The sequence below is a fragment of the Coenobita brevimanus genome, chromosome 92, assembly GCF_032717465.1.
Source record: "Coenobita brevimanus isolate Jiangsu-jjx chromosome 92, ASM3271746v2, whole genome shotgun sequence".
Lineage (NCBI taxonomy): Eukaryota > Metazoa > Arthropoda > Malacostraca > Decapoda > Coenobitidae > Coenobita > Coenobita brevimanus.
Genome location: NC_137045.1, coordinates 8,130,137 through 8,155,748, shown reverse-complemented (window position 1 = coordinate 8,155,748; position 25,612 = coordinate 8,130,137). Strand labels below are relative to the sequence as shown.

General features: G+C 40.7%; 1 protein-coding gene across 2 annotated transcripts; it reads left to right on the top strand.

The window, feature by feature from the left end:
* The first annotated feature begins 167 nt into the window (after positions 1-167).
* Positions 168-24,669, top strand: LOC145412277 (putative methyltransferase-like protein 15 homolog). 2 transcript variants are annotated; one of them, XM_080282235.1, is made up of 7 exons: positions 168-342; positions 9,547-9,625; positions 10,214-10,348; positions 15,031-15,189; positions 18,285-18,537; positions 21,228-21,372; positions 24,158-24,669. In XM_080282235.1, the coding sequence occupies exons 2-7, from the start codon at positions 9,549-9,551 to the stop codon at positions 24,376-24,378; spliced, it is 990 nt and encodes a 329-aa protein (XP_080138361.1). In that variant the 5' UTR covers positions 168-342; positions 9,547-9,548; the 3' UTR covers positions 24,379-24,669. The 2 variants fall into 2 exon arrangements, with proteins under 2 accessions (XP_080138361.1, XP_080138360.1); XM_080282234.1 differs by lacking the exons at positions 168-342; positions 9,547-9,625; positions 10,214-10,348 and adding an exon at positions 12,556-12,989.
* The last annotated feature ends 943 nt before the right edge of the window (positions 24,670-25,612 follow it).

Here is a 25,612-nt window from a genome sequence, read left to right as displayed (position 1 = left end):
TTGATAACTAACATTACCTATATTGACATGCTTCAGACAGTTAATATTGATCACATATATATTTAACTCTGAAAAATAAAGGTAACTGATCTCGTGGGAAATAACTGATCGTGCATTGCACAGTTTTGCACGCAAACAAAAAGTCAAAGAAGGAGAAGATCTGAGGAGGCACTGCGAGCTGATACAAAATCGCTCAAACTATTATTTTTTTCTTTTCCCTCGAAGCTGGAAGGCCCCCAACCCTTTATATCAGAATTCAGAGGGACATGTGCAGTTATCAGGGAATCTGTACGCATTGCAGACCGCAGAAAAAAGGACTGTAGGGCTACTTCATTCATCCCGGTAGGTTGCATAATTAAGGCATTTCTTCCTTTGCCATAAGTTAATAAGGTACCGTAGTTGCAATTAAAGTGTTTATAATAAAGGTGCTTGTATATATTTTGAAACTGCAGCTCGGGGAGGCCAACTCCGTTGCATAATAAGAATCCAACTATGCCTCACAACAAGGAAAGGTATAAGACAATCCTTTTGCGAAGGAGACCAAACTGCTCCTACTTTTGCCTGGTAGGCTGTTCATACCTTGTGGAGTTTCCCATAACTTTTCAGGATCGGGTTCAAGTTGTGAGTGGGGTGTGTTGCCTTTCACTGGCACTCTGGACCTTTTTCAGTGTTTTCCATGCGTATTTTCCCCCCCCTCTTTTCCAAATGTTACATAGGTCTTCCGCTTCTGTATCTCCTTTCTGGAATTGGCAGGCGCATTGACTTATCATTGTATTATTGCTCCTGGCTTATTACTTTTAGGTAGTATATGGCGTCTGTAGCAAATACTGCTTCATCATCGTCCGCCTTTAGAAGGTGGAGCGATAATGTTTTTGCCTGCCTCTGTGTGTGTGTGTGTGTGTGTGTGTGTGTGTGTTTGTGTGTGTGTGTCTGTCTGTCTGTCTGTCTGTTCCCATAATATCACATAATGGCTTGAGCTATCAACATGAAACCTTCAGAGAATCAAGATATGGCCAAAATCTTGACCTAGTTTGATAATGGGCACTCAGGGTCAAGGTCACCAAAATGGCTGCCAAAGGTCAACTGGTTTTTATCGTCCGCCTTTAGCACCGTTACATCTTATGAACGGCTTGAGCTATCAACATGAAACCTTCAGGGTATCAAGATATGGCCAAAATCTTGGTCGAGTTTGAAAGTGGGCAGTCGCGGTCAAGGTCACCAAGATGACTGCCAAAGATCAACTAATATTTTTACTGCCCACCTTTGGCACCATTGTAGCTCATGAATGGCTTTAGCTATCCACATGAAACCTTCAGGGTATCAAGATATGGCCTAAATCTTGGCGTTGGCCTACAGCATATTCAGGCGGGTGATTAGCATTCGGCTCATGAATGCTTTTCTTTCATTCTTCCTGTTATTTAGGACAGCCAAGAGATAAAGCACAGCCAAAGTGGGTCAGGTTCAGCTGGGCAGGAATCTTGTGTAATTTACAGCCGTACATAAAATGTATAGATTATGTCCAGTGAGCATAGAATATGGCATGTCCACAGCCCAGTTCAGTTGATATTAAGGAGTTTCACTGCAGTGGCTGAGTGGCTGGCATGACTGACTACAAAGCTGCTGGCCTGTTAGTACCAGGGTTTGTATTGTGGTGCAAGCAGCTGACATCACTCGACTCAGGTGTCCATCCACCCCTTTTGGGTTGGTAGGTAAAATGAGTACCTAGGGTAACAGCTAGGGGAAGTAATTGTGGTAACCTGGATGATGCAGTGGCCAGGTATCCCAGGATATTGTAAGTAACCTGCCACAGGCTTAGAAGCCTGTGTTACGGAGATGAGCACCGCGGCTAAGTGCCTTGTGGTGTCTGATCCCACCATTACCATTACATTACCATTTTGCTGTATTAACCCATTGGCAGTGAAATATGTATTGCATCGACTTTGCCTTTTTTTTTTTTTTTTGGCTAATGACGGTGAGTATTACAGTGGCGAAAAAAAGAACATGAGATGTGAGAAAATTAAATTCCTGTTACTGGTAACATCCTGACCTGTAATATAGACCATAAGATTTCATTCCAGCTTACGTTTGTTGATACAGTAATATTTAAGCCAGAAACTCACTGCAGCCAAGGGATTGATGGCATACTGATATACATTGCACTACTGTATATATAGTAATCAGTCGGTCTTGCATTCTGAGTCTCAGACATTCTCCATTCCAGTCATTCTCTTTCATCTTTTACAGTACATGATGTGGCAGATAGGGGTGCCCACCATCCACTCACTTGATGTGCTGCTTTGGATGTCTGCCCTTTCCTCTCTTCCTTCCTTCCTCTTTTGTCTTTCTTTCCTTCATTCTTTCCTCTTCCTCCTGCCAGTGAGTGACTTTACACTCTCTCTTATGTCTTTCTTTCCTTCTTTCTTTTCCCTTGCTTCTGCTTGTGGGTGACCCTACACTAAGTGACAAGCCAAATGGTTTCCTGTACACCAGGATATCATTTACTATGCTGGGTGGTAACCATATAACCAGATTGTGGCACCTGGTGGTTTAGTGGGTAATTAAGGCACTCCAGTCAGATTGAGCCTGTATAGGTTTATATCCAGGGGATGGTTGGGGTTTATTTCTCACATAATGCCACTCAGGGATAAGTGAGGCTGGTCACTCTCATCTTAAATATCAAGACCAACTTGCCTAGCCCTGGGCTCCTACTCTCATGGGGCAACATAGGATTGGATGATGGATGGATGGATAAAATTCATCAGTCTCTTATTTAGTTTCTTCTTTACTTCTGTTGCCAGATAAGTACTGTATACAGTTTACTGTACTGTATTTTCCTTTCATGCTTTCATCTTGTTACTTAATTGATTGTTATTTTTGATATGATGTTATACAATATTTTTATTTAAAAGATTTTTTTTTTAATCAGTTATATGATATTTATCCGTCCTTTTATTTTTAGTTCACACAGTACAGTAGTGGAAACAACTGGAATTACACTGCACTCGCCTAACTCACGGTAATTTCCTTCTGAACTCAAGCCGTGAGTTGGAAAAATGTGAGTTAAAAAAAACACACCTTATGGGGAAAAATATACAGTATTTGAGTCTGCCATGGTGTCGGGTAGCCCAGCATAACATTACTGGAACCCCTATTAACACCACTTAACACAAACATCCTGTCTCAGAAGTATGTATTGCTATCTTATAATGATAGTAAACAATATTAAAAGGCATTACATATCCTAGTATGATAATAAACAATACTGAAAAGCATTTACCTTAATCCTACTGATGACAAAGCTTACGTTGATGAGAGACAGGTAGCAGTTTTGGCACACTAGCTGTTTTCTATCCTCCAAATTACCGGTAGCTCTATTTTCTGGGTGTAGCTCAGTGGTGGCTTCTGCTTCAGTCCTTTCCTGGATGAAGAACTCTTTGCTTGATTGTTTTCAGCCATGGTGCAACACAAAAAATCAGGAAAGCACAAAAAGGCAGGAAGAAGCTCACAGATATGTGGCCACATGTTGCTAGAGTAAAAATCCCACTTGGTAGGCCTAGTTGCAGAACTGGCCACTAGGCATAGGTGGCATGGGTGGAGAAAGTATTGTTTTGATTGGCTGCACAATTAAAAGGACTGTGTGCTTAAATATGATTGGATTCCAGTTGTGAGTTGCGGCTACAATACCACGAGTTAAACATCTCCTCGGAAATAAGTCATTTTTTAGTGGAAAAATGCGAGTTAGAGCATTTTCCGTGAGTTTAGTGATAATGGTGACTTAGATAAGGACACCGTGAGTTAGATAATTTGCAAGTTAGTAGTGCGTGAGTTATGTGAGTGCACTGTATATGGGGTTAATATGGGGCTTAAAAGAATATCAGGTATGTTAGGCAAGAAAGAAAGCATAACACTCAAAAGCTTGAAAATCCAAGTCAGCCTTTACTCAAACCAGGCTCTCCTTTCTCTATGTCTGAAACATAAGAAAAGGATGATACCATTATGTACAGTACAAGCCTTCTAACCTACCGGTAGCTTTCTTTGGACCTAACCTGGGCTTGGTGCTTGGTTCCAAAGGCTTTACGGGAAATATTTTGGAAAGTAGAATCATAATGGTAACTATTAGAAAATCATGTCTTACAGTACCGTAAACAGTGGTAGGTGGGGACGCCCATCATCCACCCACTTAGTGTAGTGGTACTCAATTTTAGGGTAGCTCTACATTGAATGGCAAGCCAAGTAATATCCCATAAACCAGGAAATCATGTACAGCACTGGGTGGTAACCTTATAACCAACACGTGTTCCCTGCACGACAGCAAGTGGGTTGGCGAAGGGTTAGTGCCCCTTCCCGGAAAACTACTAGCTACAGTAAAAATACAAACAAGAAGCCTCCGTCCAGGACTAACCAACAGGTGACAACTAAGGACCAAACAAAGGACATGGTACGGATTGCAACATGGAATGTAAGGGGTGTGAATGATGAGGTGAAAGAGAGAGAGGGATTGTCCAGGTGCTTCATAATGCAAAAGTGGATGTATGTGGAATAACTGAGACAGAATGGAGTTGTGAGACTGTGAGAGAATGGAAGTATGAATGGGGTATATGTGCCTCCTGTGCAAAAGAAGTTTGTATTGTTGTATGCAAGAGATGGAAGGAGCATATAAGAGAGTATAGATCTGTCGGCTCAAAGATTGCATGGGTCTATCTATCTATCTATATACCTAGGCTGCTTCCCCCAAGGAAAGGGAGGTAGCCGAGACAGGACAACACACTCTCCATTTACTCATCCATTCAAACACATTCATTCACATCTTAGCCCCAAAGGGGAGAACGGACAGATCCTCACCGCACCACACCACACAAGGGTCAACTGCGCAGTGCAATCAATGACATCCGCAGCAGGGCCCGACAGCAGAACTGGTTTACCCCTGCCACATCATAACAGACCCATCCCCTTACCCGCACCTGACCTGACTAGCTGATCAGACCAAATGCGGGAGAATATCCCCTCAGGGCTGCATCATCACTTATTCATTCACAACTTCTCTCCATTTATTTCTGTCACGCACAGCCACTCTTCCTTGCTCAACAGACATCCCTCTCGCATCCAGCGCTCTCTTCACACTGTCCATCCATCCTATTCGTGGTCTTCCTCTCAGCCTTACACCTCTCACATCAGATCTAGTTATCTTTTTCACCAATCGCTCATTATCCATTCTCTCCATATGCCCAAACCATCGCAACACCCTCTGCTCAACTCTACCAGCCATCTCCCGAACAACTCCAGTTCTCCTTCGTACTTCATCATTTCGCACCCGATCCATACGCGTCACTCCACACATACTCCTCAGACACCTCATCTCCATTACATTCAAACTTTTCCTCTCTGCTACACCCATATTCCATGTTTCAGCCCCATATAATGCAGTTGGTACCACAACACCCTCATACATGGGTAAGATTGAAAATTGGACTACAAATGTGGGCGATTGTGTGTGTGTGTATGCGTCAATGCAAGATTGTGCAAGTAGAGTGAAAGAAGAGTTTTGGACAAATGTGGAAATGTGCATGGAAAAGTTTGAAAGGAATGAGAGATTGTTTATGATTGTGGATGTGAATGGAAATGTAGGGAATGTGAAGGTGGATGGAGTAGTTGGTGAGTGAGGTGTGCCTGCAGAAGTGGATGAGAATGGCAGTGCTCTAGTGGACATTTGTGCAGGGAGGGAGTTGGTGATAGCCAATACCCTCTTTAGACACAAAATGATCCACAGGTATTCGTGGCGAGTGATGAGGTGGGAAGGTGCTGAACTGAATGAACGGAAGGCAATGATTGATTATGTGTGTGTGAAGGATAGAATTAGCAAGTGCGTAATGGATACAAGAGCATACAGAGGCTGGTGGAGTGGACTTTCTGACCACCAATTGGTGGTGGTGAAAGTCAAGGCTCAAATGAAATGAAGGAGGAGGAGAAGGGAAGGACAGGAGGAAGTAGTCCATACAAGGATGGTAGAAAGGTTGCAAGAGGATGAGAAAAAATGCAAAATATAAGAGAGAAATGTAGGGACAATTGGGTAAATATGACATGGAGCAGATGGGGGAGGTGGAAGGTGTGTGCAATATATTCACAGCAGAAATCTGTGCAGCATGTGAGGTGGTGTGTGGGGTGAAGAGAAGATGAAAAGAGGTGCAAGGAACAGCATGGTGGAATGAGGAGGTGAGAGAGGCTGTGGCACAAGAGAAGAAAGCATATAGTGAGTGGATGAGAAACATGGGCTTGGAGGAAGTTGAGAGACAGAAGAGAGAGTTATATGTAGAGAGGAAGAGAGAGGTGAAAAGATCAGTAAGAGAGAGGAAGATGAGAGTGGATAAGGAATTTGGAAGGAATTTGAGTGTAAAGTGGAGGGAATATAAGATAATGTTCTGGAAAGAGGTAAAGAGAGTTAAACAGGGTGATAAAGAAGTAAGTCAGGGAGTGAAAGATAAAAATTGTTTACCAGTGCTAATGGAGAAGGGAGAAAAAGTGAGTAGAAGGAGAGAACACTTTAAGGAATTGTTGAATATGGAGAATGAAAGTAAAGTGAGTATAAGTGTCCGGGAAATGCCTGGGAGGAGGAGGGAGGTGAGAAGACAGGAAGGAATCAGTAGGTTGGAGGTAGTGGAAGCAATGAAGAAAGTCAAAATGGGGAAAGCCCCAGGGATTGATGGAGTGTGTGGTGAAATGCTGAAGCATGGGGGAGAGATAGTAGTAGAATGGATACGGAAGATGTTCAGATTGGACTGAGAGGAAGGTAGAGTCCTGGAGGATTGGAAGTCAGGTATAATTATTCCCCTGTACAAAGGAAAAAGGGAAGATGAAGTGTGTGGTAATCATAGGGGCATTTGTCTTCTAAGTGTAATGGGAAAAGTTTATGGTAGGATGCTTATTGACCAAGTCAGGGAAATAATGGAGGAATTAGTTGGAAGAGAACAGGAAGGTTTTAGGAAGGGAAGAGGTTGTGTAGATCAGATATTCATTCTTAGGTCTGTAGTGGATGAGTTTCTAGAGAAGGGTAAGAGGTTGTATGCAGCCTTCATGGTTTTAGAGAAAGCATGTGACAGGGTGGATAGACTAGGAATGTGGAAAGTATTAACCCGCTGACTCCCGTTGACGTATATATATGTCCACACATTTTGTCACTGTGACTCCCGTTGACGTATATAAATGTGCAGCAATTGCAAGGTCCCTAATTTGCACAATTCTCAAATTTCGTGTGTGATTTTTGGTACTTATACATGGGACACCTTCCTCTATAACAGCGTTTCTTGACCTGGGGTGCTAGAACCCCCAGGGGGTGCTGAAATCAATCTTAGGGGGTGCTGGAAAATGCTGCATTATATTTTTTCTTACTGGATTTGCTTAGTACTGTATTGGCATCTTTGATTTTTTTTTTTTTTTTTTTTTTTTTTTTTTTTGAGACTATAAAATAAACTGCAGTAGTGTAGCAACTGCAGTCCCAGTAACCAGATGTAGAGGGGTGCTGGACTGAGACCTTATTACAAGGGGGGTGCTGAGGTCGGAAAAGGTTAAGAAACACTGCTCTATAAGATGCCAGGCAGGGAAAATGCCATATCCCGCATGACCTCCCCCTCCCCCGCATGCCATTGTCTTGGGAATTCACCTGTTACCAGTGACCTGGCCAGTAAAGACATGTTGTGCCACGGTACAAAATTCAAGGCCAGAGTCATTTCCCAATTGATGACAATGTGGAGGACAAAGTTTACATAGCATTAGAGGAAGAAACAGTCAGAAATGGTGATCAGGTAATATCGCCAAAAAAGGTCAGGTATGTTGATGTGTTTGGTGAGTGAAAATGCTTATATTGCCTATATTACTGTGAAAATGAATATACTCTCGCACTACATATATATTCATACCAAATAATTAAATAATTACCGTTTATGAGTGGTGTGGAATAGTTACCCTCCCATAGAACTGGTTTTCTTTGGAGCCAGTCTGATAGAAAATACAGTAAGGTATGGGGTACTGCAACCTGAATCCAGCATTTTAAACCTTAGGTGAGCGATTTCTCTATGAATCTTCGATGTTTCTCACCAAAAGCGGAGGTTTGAGCCAAAAATTTTTTTTTCCAAAACTGGTCGGGATTGGGGGGAGTCAGTGGTGGAAAATCAGTCGGGACGGGGCGGGATAAGGATATATGGAGTAAATGGGAAGTTGTTGGATACATGCAGAGTATATATTAGGGTGCTAAGGCTGCAGTGCATGTGGGTAGTGAATGGAATGAATTGTTCTGTTTGAATGTTGGATTGAAACAGGGATGTGTCATGTAACCATGGTTGTTCAATCTGTATATGAATGGGGTTATAAAAGAGATACAAGGTAGGGCAGTGGATGTTGGAGCAAACCTAATAAGAGAGGGCAGTGTTTGGACACTCCCAGTACTGTTGTTTGCAGATGATACTGTATTGTTAAGTGAAAACAAAAGGGAACTGCAAGGCTTGGTGAATGAGTTTGGGAGTGTGTGTAAGAAATGGGACTGAAAGTTGAATGTAGGGAAGAGTAAAGTTATGGTCTTTGAGAGAAGTGAAGTCACTGAATGTACAGTGATGCTGGATGAGGAGGAAATGGAAAATGTGAGTGTGTTTATGTACTTGGGTAGTGTGATGGGTAAAGTCGGAAGTTTAGAGGGTGAAGTGCTTGAAAAGGTACAACAGGGAAGAAATATTGCTGGTTCTTTGAAAGCAGTGATAAGGAACAAGGAAAAGAGTATGGAAGTAAAAAAGTCACTCCATGACAATATTGTGATACCAACCCTAAGATATGGAAGTGAAGCTTGGTCCTTGTTGGAAGGACACAAGTCAAGAGTGGGAGCAGTGGAAATGAGTTATTTGAGAGGAGCATGTGGAGTTGCATGGTTAGACATACTGACAAATGAGGAAGTGAAGGAACGCTGTGGTGTGGATGTGGATGTGATAGAAAGCGCTAGGAGAAATACATTGAGGTGGCTTGGCCATGTGGAGAGGATGGAGAGCAAGAGACTAACAAGGAGAGTGTATGCGATTGAGGTGGAAGGGGGAGAGAGTTAGGGGGAGATTGAGGATGAGATGGAGGGATGGAGTGGAGAGGAATATAAGTTTAAGGGGGTATGAGCTGGGAGCAAGGCAGTGAAGTGGCGTTGGACAGGGCGGCACTGAGGCAATTTGTTTGTGGCCACCCCGTACTGGATTGAGGTGTCTGGCAATAGATAGATAGACCATAAACAATAAAATTTATGCAATACACTAATGTACCTTATATTAGTATTACCGGTATATAATTTGTTGTTATACTTGTTCACAGCTAAACTTTGTCTTCAGATATACATTGACTGTATGAGGACAGATAATATCAACATCTACCTATTCCTTGAAAAATAATTTGGAAGGTGGAAATAGGATGTTCGAATTAGGGAAGTTGTACTGTACTTGGGTACGATATTATCTTCTCCTGCATCGTGATACTGTATTCTTCTACATTGTCTTAAATCTTGAATTCTGCCTTTATGCCTTATAGGGATGGCCAGAACCAGCTATCGGAATTTCTTGAAGTTGCTAGAGCAGTGGCCTGCAGACCCAACCAAATCCAAAGGAAGGTAAGGACAGAGAAATGACACTAGATTGAAAAACAACTTATGCTGTTAAGTTTTTTATTCATGATAGAGACAAAGCATTTGAATCCAGTTGGCTGCATCAGATTCTTGAAGGCTTTTTGCATCCCCTTGCTACTTTGAAAGCTAATAAATAATTGTTATAGTTTTAGTGATATGAATACAACCTTGGAACAATCACCCTAGTGCAGGTCTTGAAGAATTTCAGACCATCAGTTTTACTACGGTTATAGATGCTAGACTTTAAGTTTTTTGCAGTATATCAAATTATATATATATATATATATATATATATATATATATATATATATATATAATGTACAGTACAGAGAGAGAGAGAGAGAGAGAGAGAGAGAGAGAGAGAGAACAGTCAAAATCCTTATGGCCATTATACATAGGTGAATAATTCTTGCTATTGTGTGTCTAGATTTTTTGTGCTTAGAAGAAAGAAAAGAATATTGTGTTTCATATACATTATGCATACAGTATATATTTTTTTTTATGTACTGTATCTGGTTGCTATTCCGAGTCATTTCATAAGCTAGAGTACAGTAATAATGTGTCATTTTTCAGGGATCTCGGAGAGTACCTGCGGGTGCGTGTGACTGAGGGTTTCAAGCATGGTGATGCCACACAAGTAGATGAGGCCGAGTGTTCCCGCATCCATGCCTCTCTCACTAGGATTGCCACAAACACATATGCCAAGAAGTGAGCACGCTGTGTCATGCTCTGTCTTACATTATTTAATTCTTGTCTTTGGTAATTCTTTGTGCACGTATTGAATGATGGCATGGATTATTGGTTAGCTTATGAATATCGTCATACTGGCTGGTATACTGTGTTGAAGTTATAGCCTTCTTTTTTTTTTTTTTTTTTTTTTTTTTTTTCTATTAGGGATGGGAAAAAGTAAAGCAAACAAATGAATCAGTTCCAAACTAGCACTTTCTGCTTACTCTCTCGAGGTTAATAATGTTACACAAGAGCATAGTATCCTCTTCATTAAGGAATAGAGTTTACATAATTACATAAATTTATCTGGCATTAATTCAGCCTGAAATACTAAAGAGTGACACACTCATGATTTGATTATTTGAGATCATATAGATTTACACTGTGCATGCAAGTCTTGAGGGGGTTATGTGTTTCCTCTATTTAGAGTCTTTTGTTAGAGCGTGTAACACAATGAGATTGAAGGCCTTTCGTGACATCAGTCAGTGGCCCTTGGAAGGGACTGAATGCTTGATCCATAGCTCAGTACTGTAGTTTGCACTCTGACCCATTGGACCTGTAGGCTGTAAATTTATCACCCGGAGGAGGAAATTTCTCCAAGATGAAAGAATAAATTTTGATACCACTTTTGATTGGATTAAACTGCAGAATATTCATGCTTCACTGATGTACACATTACATAATAAGATTCCATTACCGACTTGTCTCCTGGCCCAAATAGTCAGTAAGCCCTTCAGTCTGGATAATGTATCACAGGACAGTACTAAATATGATTGAAACAGGGATGTGTCATGTCTCCATTGTTGTTCAGTTTGTATGTGGATGGGGTTATAAAAGAGATACGAGGTAGGGGAATGGATATTGGAGCAGCCTTAGTGAGAGAGGGCATCATTTGGAAACTTCCAGCTCTGTTGCTTGGAGATGATACTGTATTGTTAAGTGAAGACGAAAGGAAACCGCAGAGTGTGTTGAATGAGTATGGTAGAGCATGTAAGAAACAGAATCTAAAGGTGAATGTAGGAGAAAGTAAAGTTGTGGTCTTCAAGAGAAATGAAGTGACTGAATGCACAGTGTGGCTGGTAGGTGAGGAAATGGAAATTGTGAGTACATTTAGGTACTTGGGTAGTGTGATGAGTAAGGATGGCAGTGTAGAGGATGAAGTGCTTGAAAGGGTACAACAAGGAAGAAAGGTTGCTGGTTCCTTGAAAGCAGTGATAAGAAATAAGGAAGTGAGCATGGAATGAAAAAAGTCATTGCATGATAGTATTGTGATATCCACTCCAACGTATGGAAATGAAGATTGGACCTTGTTGGAAGGACACAAGTCAAGAGTGAGAGCAGTGGAAATGAGTTATTTGAGAGGAGCATGTGGAGTTATGTGGAGAGACAGACTGACAAATGAGGAAGTGAAGGAACATTGTGGTGTGGATGTGATAGAAAGCATTTGGAGAAATACATTGAGGTGGTTTGGCCTTGTGGAGAGGATGGAGAATGAGATTTTAATGAGGAGAGTTTATGTGAGCAATGTGGAGGGGGGAAGAGGGAGGAAGAGACTGAAGTTGAGATGGAGGGATGGTGTGGAGAGGTGTATGAGAGAAGGAGGTGTAAGTTGGGGGAAAGACATCAAAATGGCAGGGGTCAGGGTGATGTGGAAACATATGTTTATGGCCACCTCATATAGAATTGGGGTCTGACTGTAGTTAAATAGATATATAGTCTTTTATTGATCAGTTTACCACCTATAGTATTACAGAGATTATTGATAGCTATGTTAAACCTTTCTAGTTCAAAAATTCTCCCCAAAGCAATATAGAATTGCTTGGAGATAGGAAGAATGAAACAAAAAGTACAGTATGTCATAATGGAAGGGGTTAATAAATAAAAAATAATTTACCAGCTCTGTCAGTCTTTAGGTTTGTGTTACTCAGTATGTTTTTGTTCTGACTGGAAGTGGGTAGGTGATTGTAGTATATAAGAGATCAGTATCGTTGGTTGGTAGTGATTCCTTTGCTACTTCTTACAAATGATATTAATTTTGCAGGTACCCACGCACTTTGAGCAGCACATCTACTGGTCTCTCTGCTGATGAGTGTCGACAAATTGTTTCCACGGAGTTTTTGAAGGCACTAGAAGCAGAAGAAGAAGAGGGATATTTTTCTCGTTTCTTTAAGAAAAACTAATGCTAATTAAATACCTCCCTGGACACTTTGAAGCTTGGCTTTGAAAGCTTAAAAATGGCAGGTTGGGGTTTACGTTGTGGAGTTAAGACTTTTACAAGATATTTTGTAAAAAATGTGAGACCTTATTTTACTGGATTAACAAGAATGTACCCGGTATCAGAGATGGGAGAGAGAGGCACAGTGATGAATACATGTCCCTTCTCAAATCCTCCTCACACCCCTGTGATGGTGGAGCAGGTGGTTCAGTTCCTCACACCAAGGGCAGGTCATGTAATGCTGGACATGACCTTTGGTGCTGGGGGTCATACCAAGGCTCTGCTGGAGGCCACCCCAGGGCTGCAGCTAGTGTGTCTGGACCGGGATCCAGCTGCACTCACCTATGCGACAGAACTCCAGGATCACTATCCAGAGAGAATTTTACCTCTTCTAGGTTGCTTCAGGTAATTTTTTTCAAGATAGAATTGAGGATATTAGTTTGTGGATACAATAAGCTACATTTCTCAAGGATAATAGGGAACTGCCTGGTGCTGTATTTTTTATTCCCTGAAATAGAACACCTGCTGTGCTTTGTTTGCATGTCCAGTGGTGAATAATGCAAAGATTGTTGTGGTGCAATACAAACTGACCCAGAAACTATGTTGCAAGTATGCTCTTTCACTCATTATAGTTAAAATTTGTTTGTATCAGTGATGAAACTAATACTTTGTTATTCACGTCACAAATCCTGCAATTCAAATCCATTATGACTAATTGAGATTTCTGACACTGAGGAAGAGGATATGAGGAATGTTGGGGGGAGTTTAAGAGGGGGAGGAGCCAACTGAAAAGTGAGGGTTGCTCCATGCAGTTACTGTTTTGATCGAATGTGATGTGTTGGTATGACAGTTTATATTCATCTTGACTAACATTGATATGTGATTTTATTTATTTATTTTTTTCATCATCATCATCCGGACCTCTTTTCCCACCATAGGGTAGGGTGAGGAGTAACAACATCCAGACAGCTCATTTTACCCACTCCAATGGGCCATGCTTCCATTCACTCATCATTCAGGCCCCTGGAATCCTGACTTTTTTTTTTTTTTTTTTCCCCCCCCTAAATTATACTGGTGTGATGTTCAAATGATGCAAAATTACAGCTTTAATGAATGGTATGTGCTGTCTGACACGCATCAACATACATGTGCAAGGACATACTGTAAGGTACAAACATGGCCTAACAATTGATAGAACTCAGAGGATCAAGCATGGCAAGAATACTAGGGCAGAGTACAGTAGTTGTCATTCCCGTATTTTGTACTTCACAGATTTCATAATGGTTGTGTCATGGTGTGCATGTATGGAATGCCTCCTTGATGTGCCATGTAGGGTGTGGAATGGAGTTCAGAATTTCAAATGATTACTATATGCATGTGTTGTTTATTTCACTTGATACAGTACTGGTAGTTATTCCTGCTTACCAATCACCATTTTCTAGTCAGTCATTTCAAACGATGTCATACTTCCTCCTAAGGAATCATCGTATTGAAGTTGGCTGTGGTACAGCTGATGTTTTCCAAGGAATGGAAGCTAAACCAAGTGTCCAAACAAGTTAATTACAGTACTTCAGAGTAGTTGCTGAGGAAAAGAAAAAAAGATTTGCAACAGTGTGAGTTTCAGTGTAAACTTTGTGTATGTGTGACTAAATGTCCTATCTATCTATCTATTTATCTATAGCCAGACGCCATAATCCTGTATGATGTGGCCATTTGACTCTGAGTTATTTGTTTTACAGGGAGGGGCACTAACCCTCCATCAACCCACTTGACACGAAGGGAGCACGTATGGTTTGGTTATATGGTTACCACCCAGCGTTGTAAATGGTTTCTTGGCTTACAGGAAACCATTTGGCTTGTCACTTAATGTAAAGCCACCTGTAATGGAAAGAAAATCATTAAGTAGTGACAGGAAAGATGGGAGAAATAGGAAGAGAGGAGAGCAGGCACAGAAAAAGAATGATAAAGGCTAAGGAAGAAGTAGGCAGCACTACTGTACATCAAGTGTCCTGCCTTATAGTAACAGAACCAAGCTTGCTGTCAAATTATGCTATCATTTAGTACTAGTCATGATCAGTAGTAGCCACCCATCTATTACCCACATTATTATCATGAAAAGTTGGGAATGAATGAGTAGTATTGAATGTTCACATATACGGTGCTTATTTGTGAGATATTTTTGAATTCTTTAACTGAGAAAAAATTTTGTGAGCATTATGGAGTCAGAGGAAGAAACATAGTTATTATGCTTAGCCAGTACCAAACATTGTGAGTGGTGAGATACTGTTAAAGTTTTGTTTTAATAAATATTGCCTAATTTAAGAACACAAGAGCAGTAGCCACCTTACAATAGCATAGATGGGAAGAAGGTCTTGATGAGATTCAGAAATTTAATATGATTGACAGGATGCACTTATTGATGTTATACATTTTTTCCCCCCATCAGTGACCTGCCCAAGCTCCTAACGCGTTTAAAAGTACATGGTAGCAGCTTTGATGGTGTATTGATGGATGTAGGTGCATCATCCATTCAGTTTGACACTCCATTAAGAGGCTTCATGCTCAGTAAAGACGGCCCGCTTGATATGCGTATGGATGGAGACAGGTGAGGTGGGAGCCAGATGCAGTTCTGCATGGTTTATCTGTTCATTACTTAATCAGTTTTCAGTTATCTTTGTGTAGATATTGTGCTGTATACAGTAATTTGTCCCTGGTAATAGGGAGAAAGAACAGAAGAAAAAAAAATAGAGTAAGAGTGATGGACTGCAAAATCTACATTTCATACTTGTTTCACACACCCTTTAACCCACTGTGGCACAAGGTTGGGGGGGGGGGTTTGGACAGGAGGCTATCTTTTTTACCAAATTGTTGACTCTGAGATTAGAATCTTTCTGTGGATCTTCTCTCTATATGAACATCGATGATGAGTTAGTACAGTATGCTGAATTAAGACCAATTAAAACCTAACTACAGTAACTATATCAGTCTCCTAACTGTGAGATTCCCCCTTTTGGTAATTCTTCATCCCACATTCATCCTGGTCTGCCTGAACGTGTTTCACATTCTCTCATGTACAGATCACCTCATCCTACCCGTACTGGCATGCATCACATCAGTAACATTTTCAATACCCAAATGTTCTTAATTCTGCATGTATTATTAATTTGCTCAAAGCAGTGTTACACGTCTATTTCACCATTCTGTATTCCTCTACAATCCCCAGGACTGTCTGTAGCACCATAGAATATTACACTCTCACATCAACCTTTTTTCTTGTTATGGCCAGACAGTTATATGCATCTTGGGAGAGACTTTTTATCATAAAGGAGCTAAACTGCATAAGCATTTTGAAAATTCATTCCCAGGGGTGTTGGTGAAAGTATGCTGAGAACTTACTCTGTATCAAACCCATCACCCACCATTTATGATGCAAGTATCTTTGTTAGCAGGAGGGAATAGATGATTGTGGGAGTCATCAGTAGTATATCATGTGCTAGAGAAATTTTTAGCATTACATAAGTGAAGTCTCTGATAAATTTAACTAAGATTAGATTGTGTTTTGTTTGGTGAGAGTAAGTGCAGAAAATTAATTTACAGTAATTAGGATTTGTTGTTATGGTAGGTGGTAGTAACCATCATCCACTCACTTGATGTAGTGTTGTCTTCATCCTCCTTCACCTTTATCAAATATTTTCTGTGTCAGCCCTCCTCTCTTCGTGTTTCTCCCATCTTTCCTGTCACTTTTTGTTACTCTCGTTTCCTTTTCAGGTGGCTTTACATTGAGTGATAAGTCTAGTGGTTTTGTCTAAGCCAGAAAACCAGTTGTAATGCTGGGTGTTTTCGTTTTTAATCGTTTTCGTTTTTAAAGGCTCCAACATGCTTGCATGTGTCGGCCTTGGTCACCTAATGGCGGCTCTCCATGCTGCACGATCCATTGCAGCCTCCCTGTTCAGTCCCTTAACCCTAAGGTCACACTTAATGACCTCATCCCATGTCTTTCTCGGTCTACCCCTCATAACCCCACCCCCAATATTAACACTTCTCACCTTCCTCACCCAACTATCATCCCCCATCCTCTCCACATGTCCAAACCACCTCAATCTACCTCTCCTCATCACAACACCAATACACTCCAGTCCCATCCTACCTCTCAACTCTTCCATTGTAAACCCAGCCCCTCCGGGCCTTGGACGCAGGGACGCACTGCACATCCACCTAATCATTGTCATTTCTGTACGTCTGAGCCGGCGAATGTCTTCCTCCTTCACTGCCCAGGTCTCACTGCCATACAGCATTACACTCCTAACACACGCTGCATACAAAGACCCCTTAGCACGTAGGGAGAGCCCCCTCAATGTCAGGAGAGGCAAGAGCTCCCTGAACTTCTTCCAACCACTTCTCACCCTAGCCACAGAGCTACCTCCAGCCCCACCTCCAGCACACAACATGTCTCCTAAATAACAAAACTCTTCCACACACTCAAGAGATTCACCAGCAAGTTCAATTCTTTCACGTCTGACGATCTCCACCTGCTCACCCCGGCACGCCGTACACATAAAATCAGCATTATCTCGCAGTCTACCTCTGATACCACTACATCTCGTATGCACCCATTTACCGCACACACCGCACAAGATGGAATTACTTCCCACGCCCTTGTGGCAAACTGCACATGGCCACTCTCCCTCGTCTTTGACAGTACCGCCACCAACCCTAGATATCATCACTTTTGTTTTATCTGCATTTACCCTTAAACCCTTTTGCCCCATACCATCTCTCCACTTCCTAAACCTTTCCTCCGCCTCCCTTTCATTCTCTGCAATCAACACCAAATCATCAGCATACAACAACTCCCACGGGAGTCCGTTTCTAAAGTCACGTGAAAGGGCTTCAAGTACCATGATAAACAACATGGGACTCAAGACTGACCCCTGATGCACACCAACATTCACGGAAAACTCATCACTCAAATCTCCATTCACTCTCACCTGGGTGTGAGCACCCACATACATGGCCATAACCACCCTAACCAGCCACTCCTCCAAGCCAAGCTTTCTCATTGCCCACTTCACCACCTCTCTAGGGACTCTGTCAAAGGCCTTTTCCAAATCAACAAAAACAAAATAAAGATCCCTTCTCCTACCAATATATTTTTCCTGAAGCTGTCGAACAATGAATATGGCATCAGTGGTCCCCCTACCTGGCATAAACCCAAACTGCATCTCATCAATATTCACTCTTTCTCTAATCATACCTTCTAAAACTCTCTCCATTACCTTCATTATCTGATCTAAAAGCTTTATACCTCTATAATTCCCTCTTTCCAGGGCATCACCCTTCCCTTTATACACATTTACAATTACACTCTTCAGCCAATCATCTGGGACAACACACTCATAAATAACATATAAACCAACTCATAAGTATTTCCTGTGTGTCAACAAGTCATTTGGTGGAGGATTACTTTCCCTCCCCATTAAAAACCTGACTCAAAGACAAACAGCTGTTCATTATGGGATTATGGTGTCTGGCAATAGATAGATAGATAGCATACGTTGTCAGTGACTTCTCTAGACTTGTAGTTGCTATTTAGAGGTCGTGGGATTGCAACCTCAGACTCTGACTGCCAGTAGGAAGTGGTATGGGATTAGCTGCTTTTATTATTTATATTGTTGCTGTGATGGTGTTTTTGGTTTACAGGGATCCTGAGTCAGTGAGAGCAAGTGATGTGATTGGTCACTGTGATGAGGCTGAGCTGTACAAAGTACTCAAATTCTACGGTGAAGAGAAGCATGCCCGCAAATTAGCACGAGCACTGATAGAGGCACGCTACCTCTTCCGTCAGCCTAGAACCACCAAGGAGCTAGCAGATCTAGTGGCCGAAATTATAGGGTCTGACACCAGGATGGACAAGCTGCAGAGGTTTGCTCATCCTGCCACCAAGACTTTTCAGGTCAGACTCTTCACACACCACAGTATAGTACTGTACTGTATATTGTGTGTGTGTGTTTATTTTGTTCAGGATAAGTAAGTATATTAAAAGTATCATCAGATCTGTTTATGTCATATTGCATTTGTATTCTGTTGGTGGTACCTTAACCTCTTCTGATCCGTGCCATGCTGATTATGTTCTCACTATCTCTGTAAGTTTATTCATCTGAAGGAGTTAGGTATAGTAGCCTATCACCAGTAGTGGAGGGCTGTTCTGAGCTGAATGAAATCATCTGAAGGTAGTAAGAATAAAATTTTTAAAAATCCACCACTGTATTGAAAAGGTTAATTTGTTGATGATTAAGCTCTTGACCCTATGCAATACTGTACAGTACAGTATATTAGCAGCATAACCTGCTGCCATAAATCAGTTGGTAATTGAGTTCAGTACCTTAATCCATTGGGGACCAAACATATTATGTGTGGGACTGAGTTTGTTACATCATTCTGTTCCTGGCTACATATATTATCCTGTCTTTCTTATCCAAGATTATTGAGCGGGCCATACTTGATCAACTCTTACCACTACTGGAACATAACAGAGTTGTTCCTGTTGTTCAATCAGCATACAGAAAATACCATTCAGCTGAAACTGCATTAACAAGGATTCATAGTAACTTGGTGGCAAGCACCTGTAGTGGGATGTCCTTTCTCCTAGTTCTTTTGGATCTGTCTGCAGCTTTTGATACAGTAGATCATAAACTATTGTTGGATGATACGTATTTTTATGGTTTTCGTGATAGTGCTCTTTTGCTTCTTAAGTCATATGTGTCGGACAGATCTCAGAGAGTGGTTATTGATTACGCTAACTCTGATTCTGCTCCCCTTCTGTTTTTAGTCCTTCAAGGATTGGTGTTGGGTCCAATTCTATTTACAGTCTACATGAATAGTTTATCATCTTTACTTGATGCTCACGACGTGTCCTATCATTTTTATGCTGATGACACTCAACTCTGTGTTAAGATGTCATACATTAACAATACTAAGACTAAGCTTGAATCTCTAATGTCTGATATTAAGATGTGGAATGCCAGGAGGAAACTTAAGCTGAATGATAGTAAAACTGAGATCATCATCATCAGAGGAAACAGAAAGGGTGACGACACTGATAATGCCCTGGCTTTGAACATTGGTGTGTCACAGTTTCATCCAGCCAGCTCAGTTTGAAATTTGGGTGTTTATTTTAATTCAGAGTTAAATTACAAAGAACGTATTAATCAAGTTGTCAGAGGGTGTAATCTGCATATCAGAAATCTGCACTCTGTGAGAAAATTCCTGAATAGACATTGCCTTTTAACATTGGTCCACGCAGTGGTCTTGTCTCATGACGAATATTGTAATTCACTGTGGATTGGTCTTCCAAATAATATACTAACAAAAGGTCAGGCTGTGTTGAACAGGGCAGCACAGCTTATCTTTGGTCTCCCCATGAGAACCTTGACTACCCCGTTACTAATTTGAGCTGCACTGGGTACCAGTAAAGGCTAGAAGCAAATTTAAACTGTCCTGTTACACTCAAGGTTCTTAAGTTTGGTGAACCAAAGTATCTTGCTGAATTATTAAAACTCCCATCGGCACACCCAGGTGTGATGTTATGTAGTGAAGATGATTCCTTGCATTTTGATGAGCATGGAGCCATTCACCAGTCATATTTCTCTGATCAGTCTTTTGTGTGTAGAGCACCTAGATTATATAATAGATTGCCATTGTCCATGAGACAACTCTCTTTTGCTGAATCCTTTAAGAGACAGCTGAAAGCCTTTCTTTTTTCAAAATGCTACGACCTGGAGAGAGGTACAGTACTATGACGGATGATTATAGGGTTTAATTTTTGCCACCTCATATTTTTTTTTACCCATGAAGTTTGCATTGTATATGAGAAATATTACAATTCTTTTAATTGTAAAAATAATATATATGTGTGTTGAGCACTAGTGAATTCCCTGTTGAAGAACTGGCACTTTTGAGAAACAAAAGACCAGATTATTATTATTTTATTACTACAGTAATGCTGTTGCTGAAATTGTCAATAGGTGTAAAATATTGTGATGGTGAATTTAGGGAGTAAGCTGATCATCTATCCAAAACCCTTTCACTACAGTGACATCCTTTTTATTCTTGTTAACATGTTTCTTTTATGCACCTAAGCAGAACTCTATCATAGTGAGGGGGGGCTCAGTGTAAAGGTGACACTAACTCTTATAGTTAGAAAAATCTCCCTTAACTTGAATAGAGCCATGTAGAGCTAATAAGATTATATATAAGAAAAAATACTATATAGCAAAGGGGTTAGATATATTGGACAGCTGTAGCCTAGCCCTGGACTCCTACACCTTGAAAGGGGTATTATGGGAAGCAGCTATTACAATTATTTGTTTTTTCATTTTTATTTATATATTTAGTTAGTTGGTTAGTTATGCATATTAGCACCAGTGGTAACTGTAGTGGTAGGAATGCTCCAGTCAGAGTTATGGTCTTGCATGTATTTCATCCAAAAGAAGTGGCTGGATTTTTTTTTTCTCTCTCTCCTTTTTTATGACACCAAGGGACATGGCTACAGTAACTTAGCTTGGGTCCCCTCCACCTCAGCGGAAGTAAACTGGGATTGACATTTACTGTTTCATTTTTACCATGTAATTCTCTGTGTTGCAGGCTCTGAGAATCCTGGTGAACAATGAGCTGAACGAGCTTGATTATGCTATGCGTCTGGCCCATTATTACCTGAAGCCAGGGGGAGTCTTGGCAGCGATCACCTTCCATTCCCTTGAAGACACCATAGTTAAGCGGCATATTGCAGGTGAGTTGCTGTGTGTACATAAGTGCATGCATGTATGTTTGCCTGCAGGTACAGTAAAACCTCATTATAACGGACTAATTGGGGCCCAAGTGATTCCGAAAAATGCGAAATTCTGATAAAAGCGACATCCAGACTTTCCCCCTTTTAAGCCGGACTTTTTCTGATATATCAGACATTAGTCCGGATCTCACGAATGGTTTTTAAACTGTTTTGACTACCATGGTGGTACTGTACTGTGTTATAACTACACTACGTTGATCAAATGGTTTAATATACATAATAATACTGTACTGTACAGTGATAAACATGTCTTTTATTTATCTTATTGTGATGAACATAGCTGAAGTGGTCAGGCAGTCTGAACTGCTTCTGGCTTTATTGGACTTTTTCCGATATATGGGAATTTAGTTCAGTAGCTCCTTGAGACCAAGGATGAGGTGGAGGGATGGAGTTGAGAGGTATATGAGGGAGGGGGAGTGAGTTGGGGGGAGGGTAGTCAAATGGTGGGTGACAGAGCGACTTGGAGGCGTTTTGTCTGCGGCCACCCTTTGCGGGATTAGGGCGTCGGGCTATAGATAGATAGATAGCTCCTTGAGTTAGATAAAAGCGAATTTTTGTCTGCTGAAGTCCGTTATATCGAGGTTTTACTGTATATGTGTATGTGTGGATGTTTGCTAAGTTGTGTGTGTGTGTGTGTGTGTGTGTGTGTGTGTGTGTGTGTGTGTGTGTGTGTGTGTGTGTGTGCACGCGCTAGAGATGTATCGGATACCCACATCCGCATCCACATATGCAGAACATCCGCATTATTTTTTAAATCCACATCTGCATCTACATCCTTACTACACACAAAGAGGATGTTGTGCATATACAAAAAGAAGACTGAAAAAGCGCAGTGTAACCAGATTTAGCGTGATTATAATGCTAAAGTTAACATATTTCTCTTGAAAATCATTGGTTTAGCAGAAAATTTAACATAGGCTACTGTCAGATAGTTCATATTACCAGAGAAATTTTGTCCATTAAACACTCACAAACATGATTACTTATTATTATGATGGTTTTTGTCACAAGATAGAGATGTATTGGATATCCGCATCCACATCATTTTAAAAATCTGCATCCCCATCTGCATCCGCGTTTGTGATAAAATCAACCTCTGCCTCTGCCTCTGCATCAGCATTTGCAGTTTAATAAACATGCACCTATGCATCTACATCCGCATTTGTGATTTAACAAACATCCACATCAGCATCCGCAACTCTCTGAATTCAGACTTCCGATAGATCTCTAGTGTTTGCATGCTTGCCAAGTTGCATTTAGTTGTATAACCTTCATTGTACATGCTTGTGTATGTGTGGAGGGAGTGTTGTAATTTTGATCTCCATACTGTACTTTAATATTATGGTACTTTGAATCTGCCATTATGGACTAGGCAGCATTCAAATATCTACTCATCTTAATAGTTTTCTCTCTTCATGTATGTAAAGTAAGGGTTACTGTAAGTGGTATTTTCAGCCTTTCTTGAACACATCTAGTTAACTTAGGAAATGTTCCTCAGTCATGCTTTCTCTCTTAGCTTTTGATCTGTAGTCTAGTGAATGCAGTGTTTTCCAAATATTATGCAGCACAGAATGAATATGACTTTGTTAATTTTTGTCTTGTCAGGAAGAACTCTCTTTCAGTTTGAGCTTTTGTTCCCAGTTTCCTGTTTTTAGTAATTTCATTATTGCTTTTCAGTAATATAGGGCAGCCTTTACCTCTCCTTGGTTTATATAATGTAGGACTGATTTCTTTATAAAATGTAATTTTGTCATTGTTGATCACCACAGTTTGACTTTTTTTATTTATTTATTGTTTATTGCATAATTATGTTGTATTATACTATTTGTACCCACTTTTTTTTAATTACTGGAAAGTAGAGTTTGGATAATGACGATGAATAATACTGATTTCTTCAGCCTATTTTATTTTATTTTTTTTTATTTATTTATTTATTTTTTTTACCTAGTGATAGGTGGTGGCAACCATCATCCACTACATATGATGTAGTGCTGCCGAAATTTTCCTTCACCTTTATCATTACCTCACCTGGACGGAGTCCGGCAACATATTGTTTTTGGTCAAGTTTCTCTGTTTGTTTGTTTCTGTGTTTGTTAGCAACAATACAGAAAAACAACTGAATGAAATTACTTGAAACTTTCAAAGACATGTGTACACTGGTCCCAGAAGAAGTACAGTAATTAAATTTTGGAGGTAATCGAGTGACCCTGAAAGGTCAAAATCAAGGTCACGGATTTTCAAAGGGCTAAACTTAAAACCGGTTGAAGATAGAGATATTTACTATTAAGAACATAGAGGAATTTGTAACATGGGATTTCATTTAGCACCAAGACCTTTGACTTGAAAAGTCAAACTCAAGGTCATGGATATTCAGGGGACCATAACTTGAAACTTGTTTTTGAAGATAGAGAGATATTTACTATTATCGACATACAGGAAGTCCCACATTGCAGGGGCAATTGTTTGCCTGTGGTTTATTGGCCTGCCAGGCCAAACAGGCCAGGGCAACTCAGCAAAAACAGCAGCTCTTGCTCCCTCCAGGTGATATTGTTTGTTTTAGGGGAATCTTGTTAAGAGGTTAAGAAAAGCTATATGTAATCTCTCTGGTGTGAAAAGTCTCTCCTGAGATGAACAGACTCATTTGGTGATGGGAAGTATATACTGTACTGTAATAGAAAAGACATCATCAAAATGAAGTGGTTAATATTGTCCTTTGGTATCTCAGGAGTGGATATTGATCAGACTCCAGCATCCATTGGGCTAGGGGTAGCTAAGCATCGCACTGGACTGTCGTTACACAGCCGGGAGGAGATGCAGAAGCTCACCGCAGCCCGCTGGTCCCCTCTTGCACGCCATGTGATACTTCCAAGTGAAGACGAGATCAGCTGTAATCCTCGTGCCCGCTCAGCGAAGCTCAGAACTGCATGCAAGCTTGAGCCAGTATGATTGACATTCAGATCACATGCTGACCATGCTGGCACTTGAAACTCAGGGCTCAAAGAAGGTACTGAGGTAGAAATAGGCGTTTTGATGATTAAAGTAAAGCACAGGATAGTAATTCTTCATTTAAAAATGGCCATTGAGCCCAGAGCATTGATGATTGTCACAAGCATTATATGGTACTACTGATGTGTGAATTATAATCTTTTAGAACTTTCCTGTACAGTATCTCAAAAAGTTCCTTGTAGTTAGAAGCTTTTATGGTAAAAACATCTGTATGTGTAAATAAACACATGAACTTGGTATCTGTCCATCTTGCTGAAGCCTTGTCTCCTCCTGGAATCTCCCCAACAAGGATTGACCACAACAAGAATTTCCAGGTTGCCCTGTCTGTACACATCTCTTTTGCTGTTTCAGTTATTCATCTTCCATTCTTAGTCTCCCATGAACTGATTAACACTTCTTCCATGTAACTGGAAGTTCTTCCTTTTGGAGCATCACCCTTTGTCACTCTTTCAGATATGTTCCTTATCGCTCTGTTCTTCAGCATTCTGTCCACATGTTTCATAGGACTTTAGTGTTTCTTTTCATTCGCTTCTTTTACATTGCATGCCTCCTTACAGATCATTCATTTGCAGTATATCCACTTTACACAAACACCACATTAGATGGAGTTACTGTCAACCCCCTCTTTCATACAGCACAAGACCACTTTTCGTCCAACATGCCCCTGTCCACCTAATTAACCTGAATAGATTTGTCTTTACCATATTCATTCGGACATATACACTACGGTACAAACCCCTCCCTTCGCTTCCTAAATTTCTCCCCCTGACCCTTCATGCTGTCAGCGGTCAGCACAGTATCATCTAATATACTGTAGAACAACTCTTATGGCAAACAGGATCAGAAATTCCATGACAGTCCTTCAGGCACTGATAATGGACTAAGCAGATCTCGGATACACACTTCCCTTTACTTAAAACTCATGCCATGCACCAAGTTCTTACACAGGTTCTTGAACTATCATCCATTTTCATTACCATACATACCAGTCAGTTTTTTAATGCAGGTTCTCTCATTAACCACCATACAGTCTATCTGGTCAGATTTTTATGTGCCTTCTTCAAATCCACAAAAACTAGGTGCAGTTTTAGAGCAGTTAATGTCAGTTATGTGTAAAGTTTTTGGTATTGTACAGTACATTGCTCTTTCATATGTTGTATATGTTCCTGAGTAC

What these genes read in the sequence shown, in the direction of transcription:
- LOC145412277 (XM_080282234.1), top strand. Translation starts at nt 12,604, where the DNA reads ATGGCAGGTTGGGGTTTACGTTGTGGAGTTAAGACTTTTACAAGATAT. An exon ending in CCTCTTCTAGGTTGCTTCAG is followed by an intron (nt 12,990 to 15,030) that starts GTAATTTTTTTC and finishes TCCCCCCATCAG; the next exon opens with TGACCTGCCCAAGCTCCTAA. An exon ending in ATGCGTATGGATGGAGACAG is followed by an intron (nt 15,190 to 18,284) that starts GTGAGGTGGGAG and finishes TTTGGTTTACAG; the next exon opens with GGATCCTGAGTCAGTGAGAG.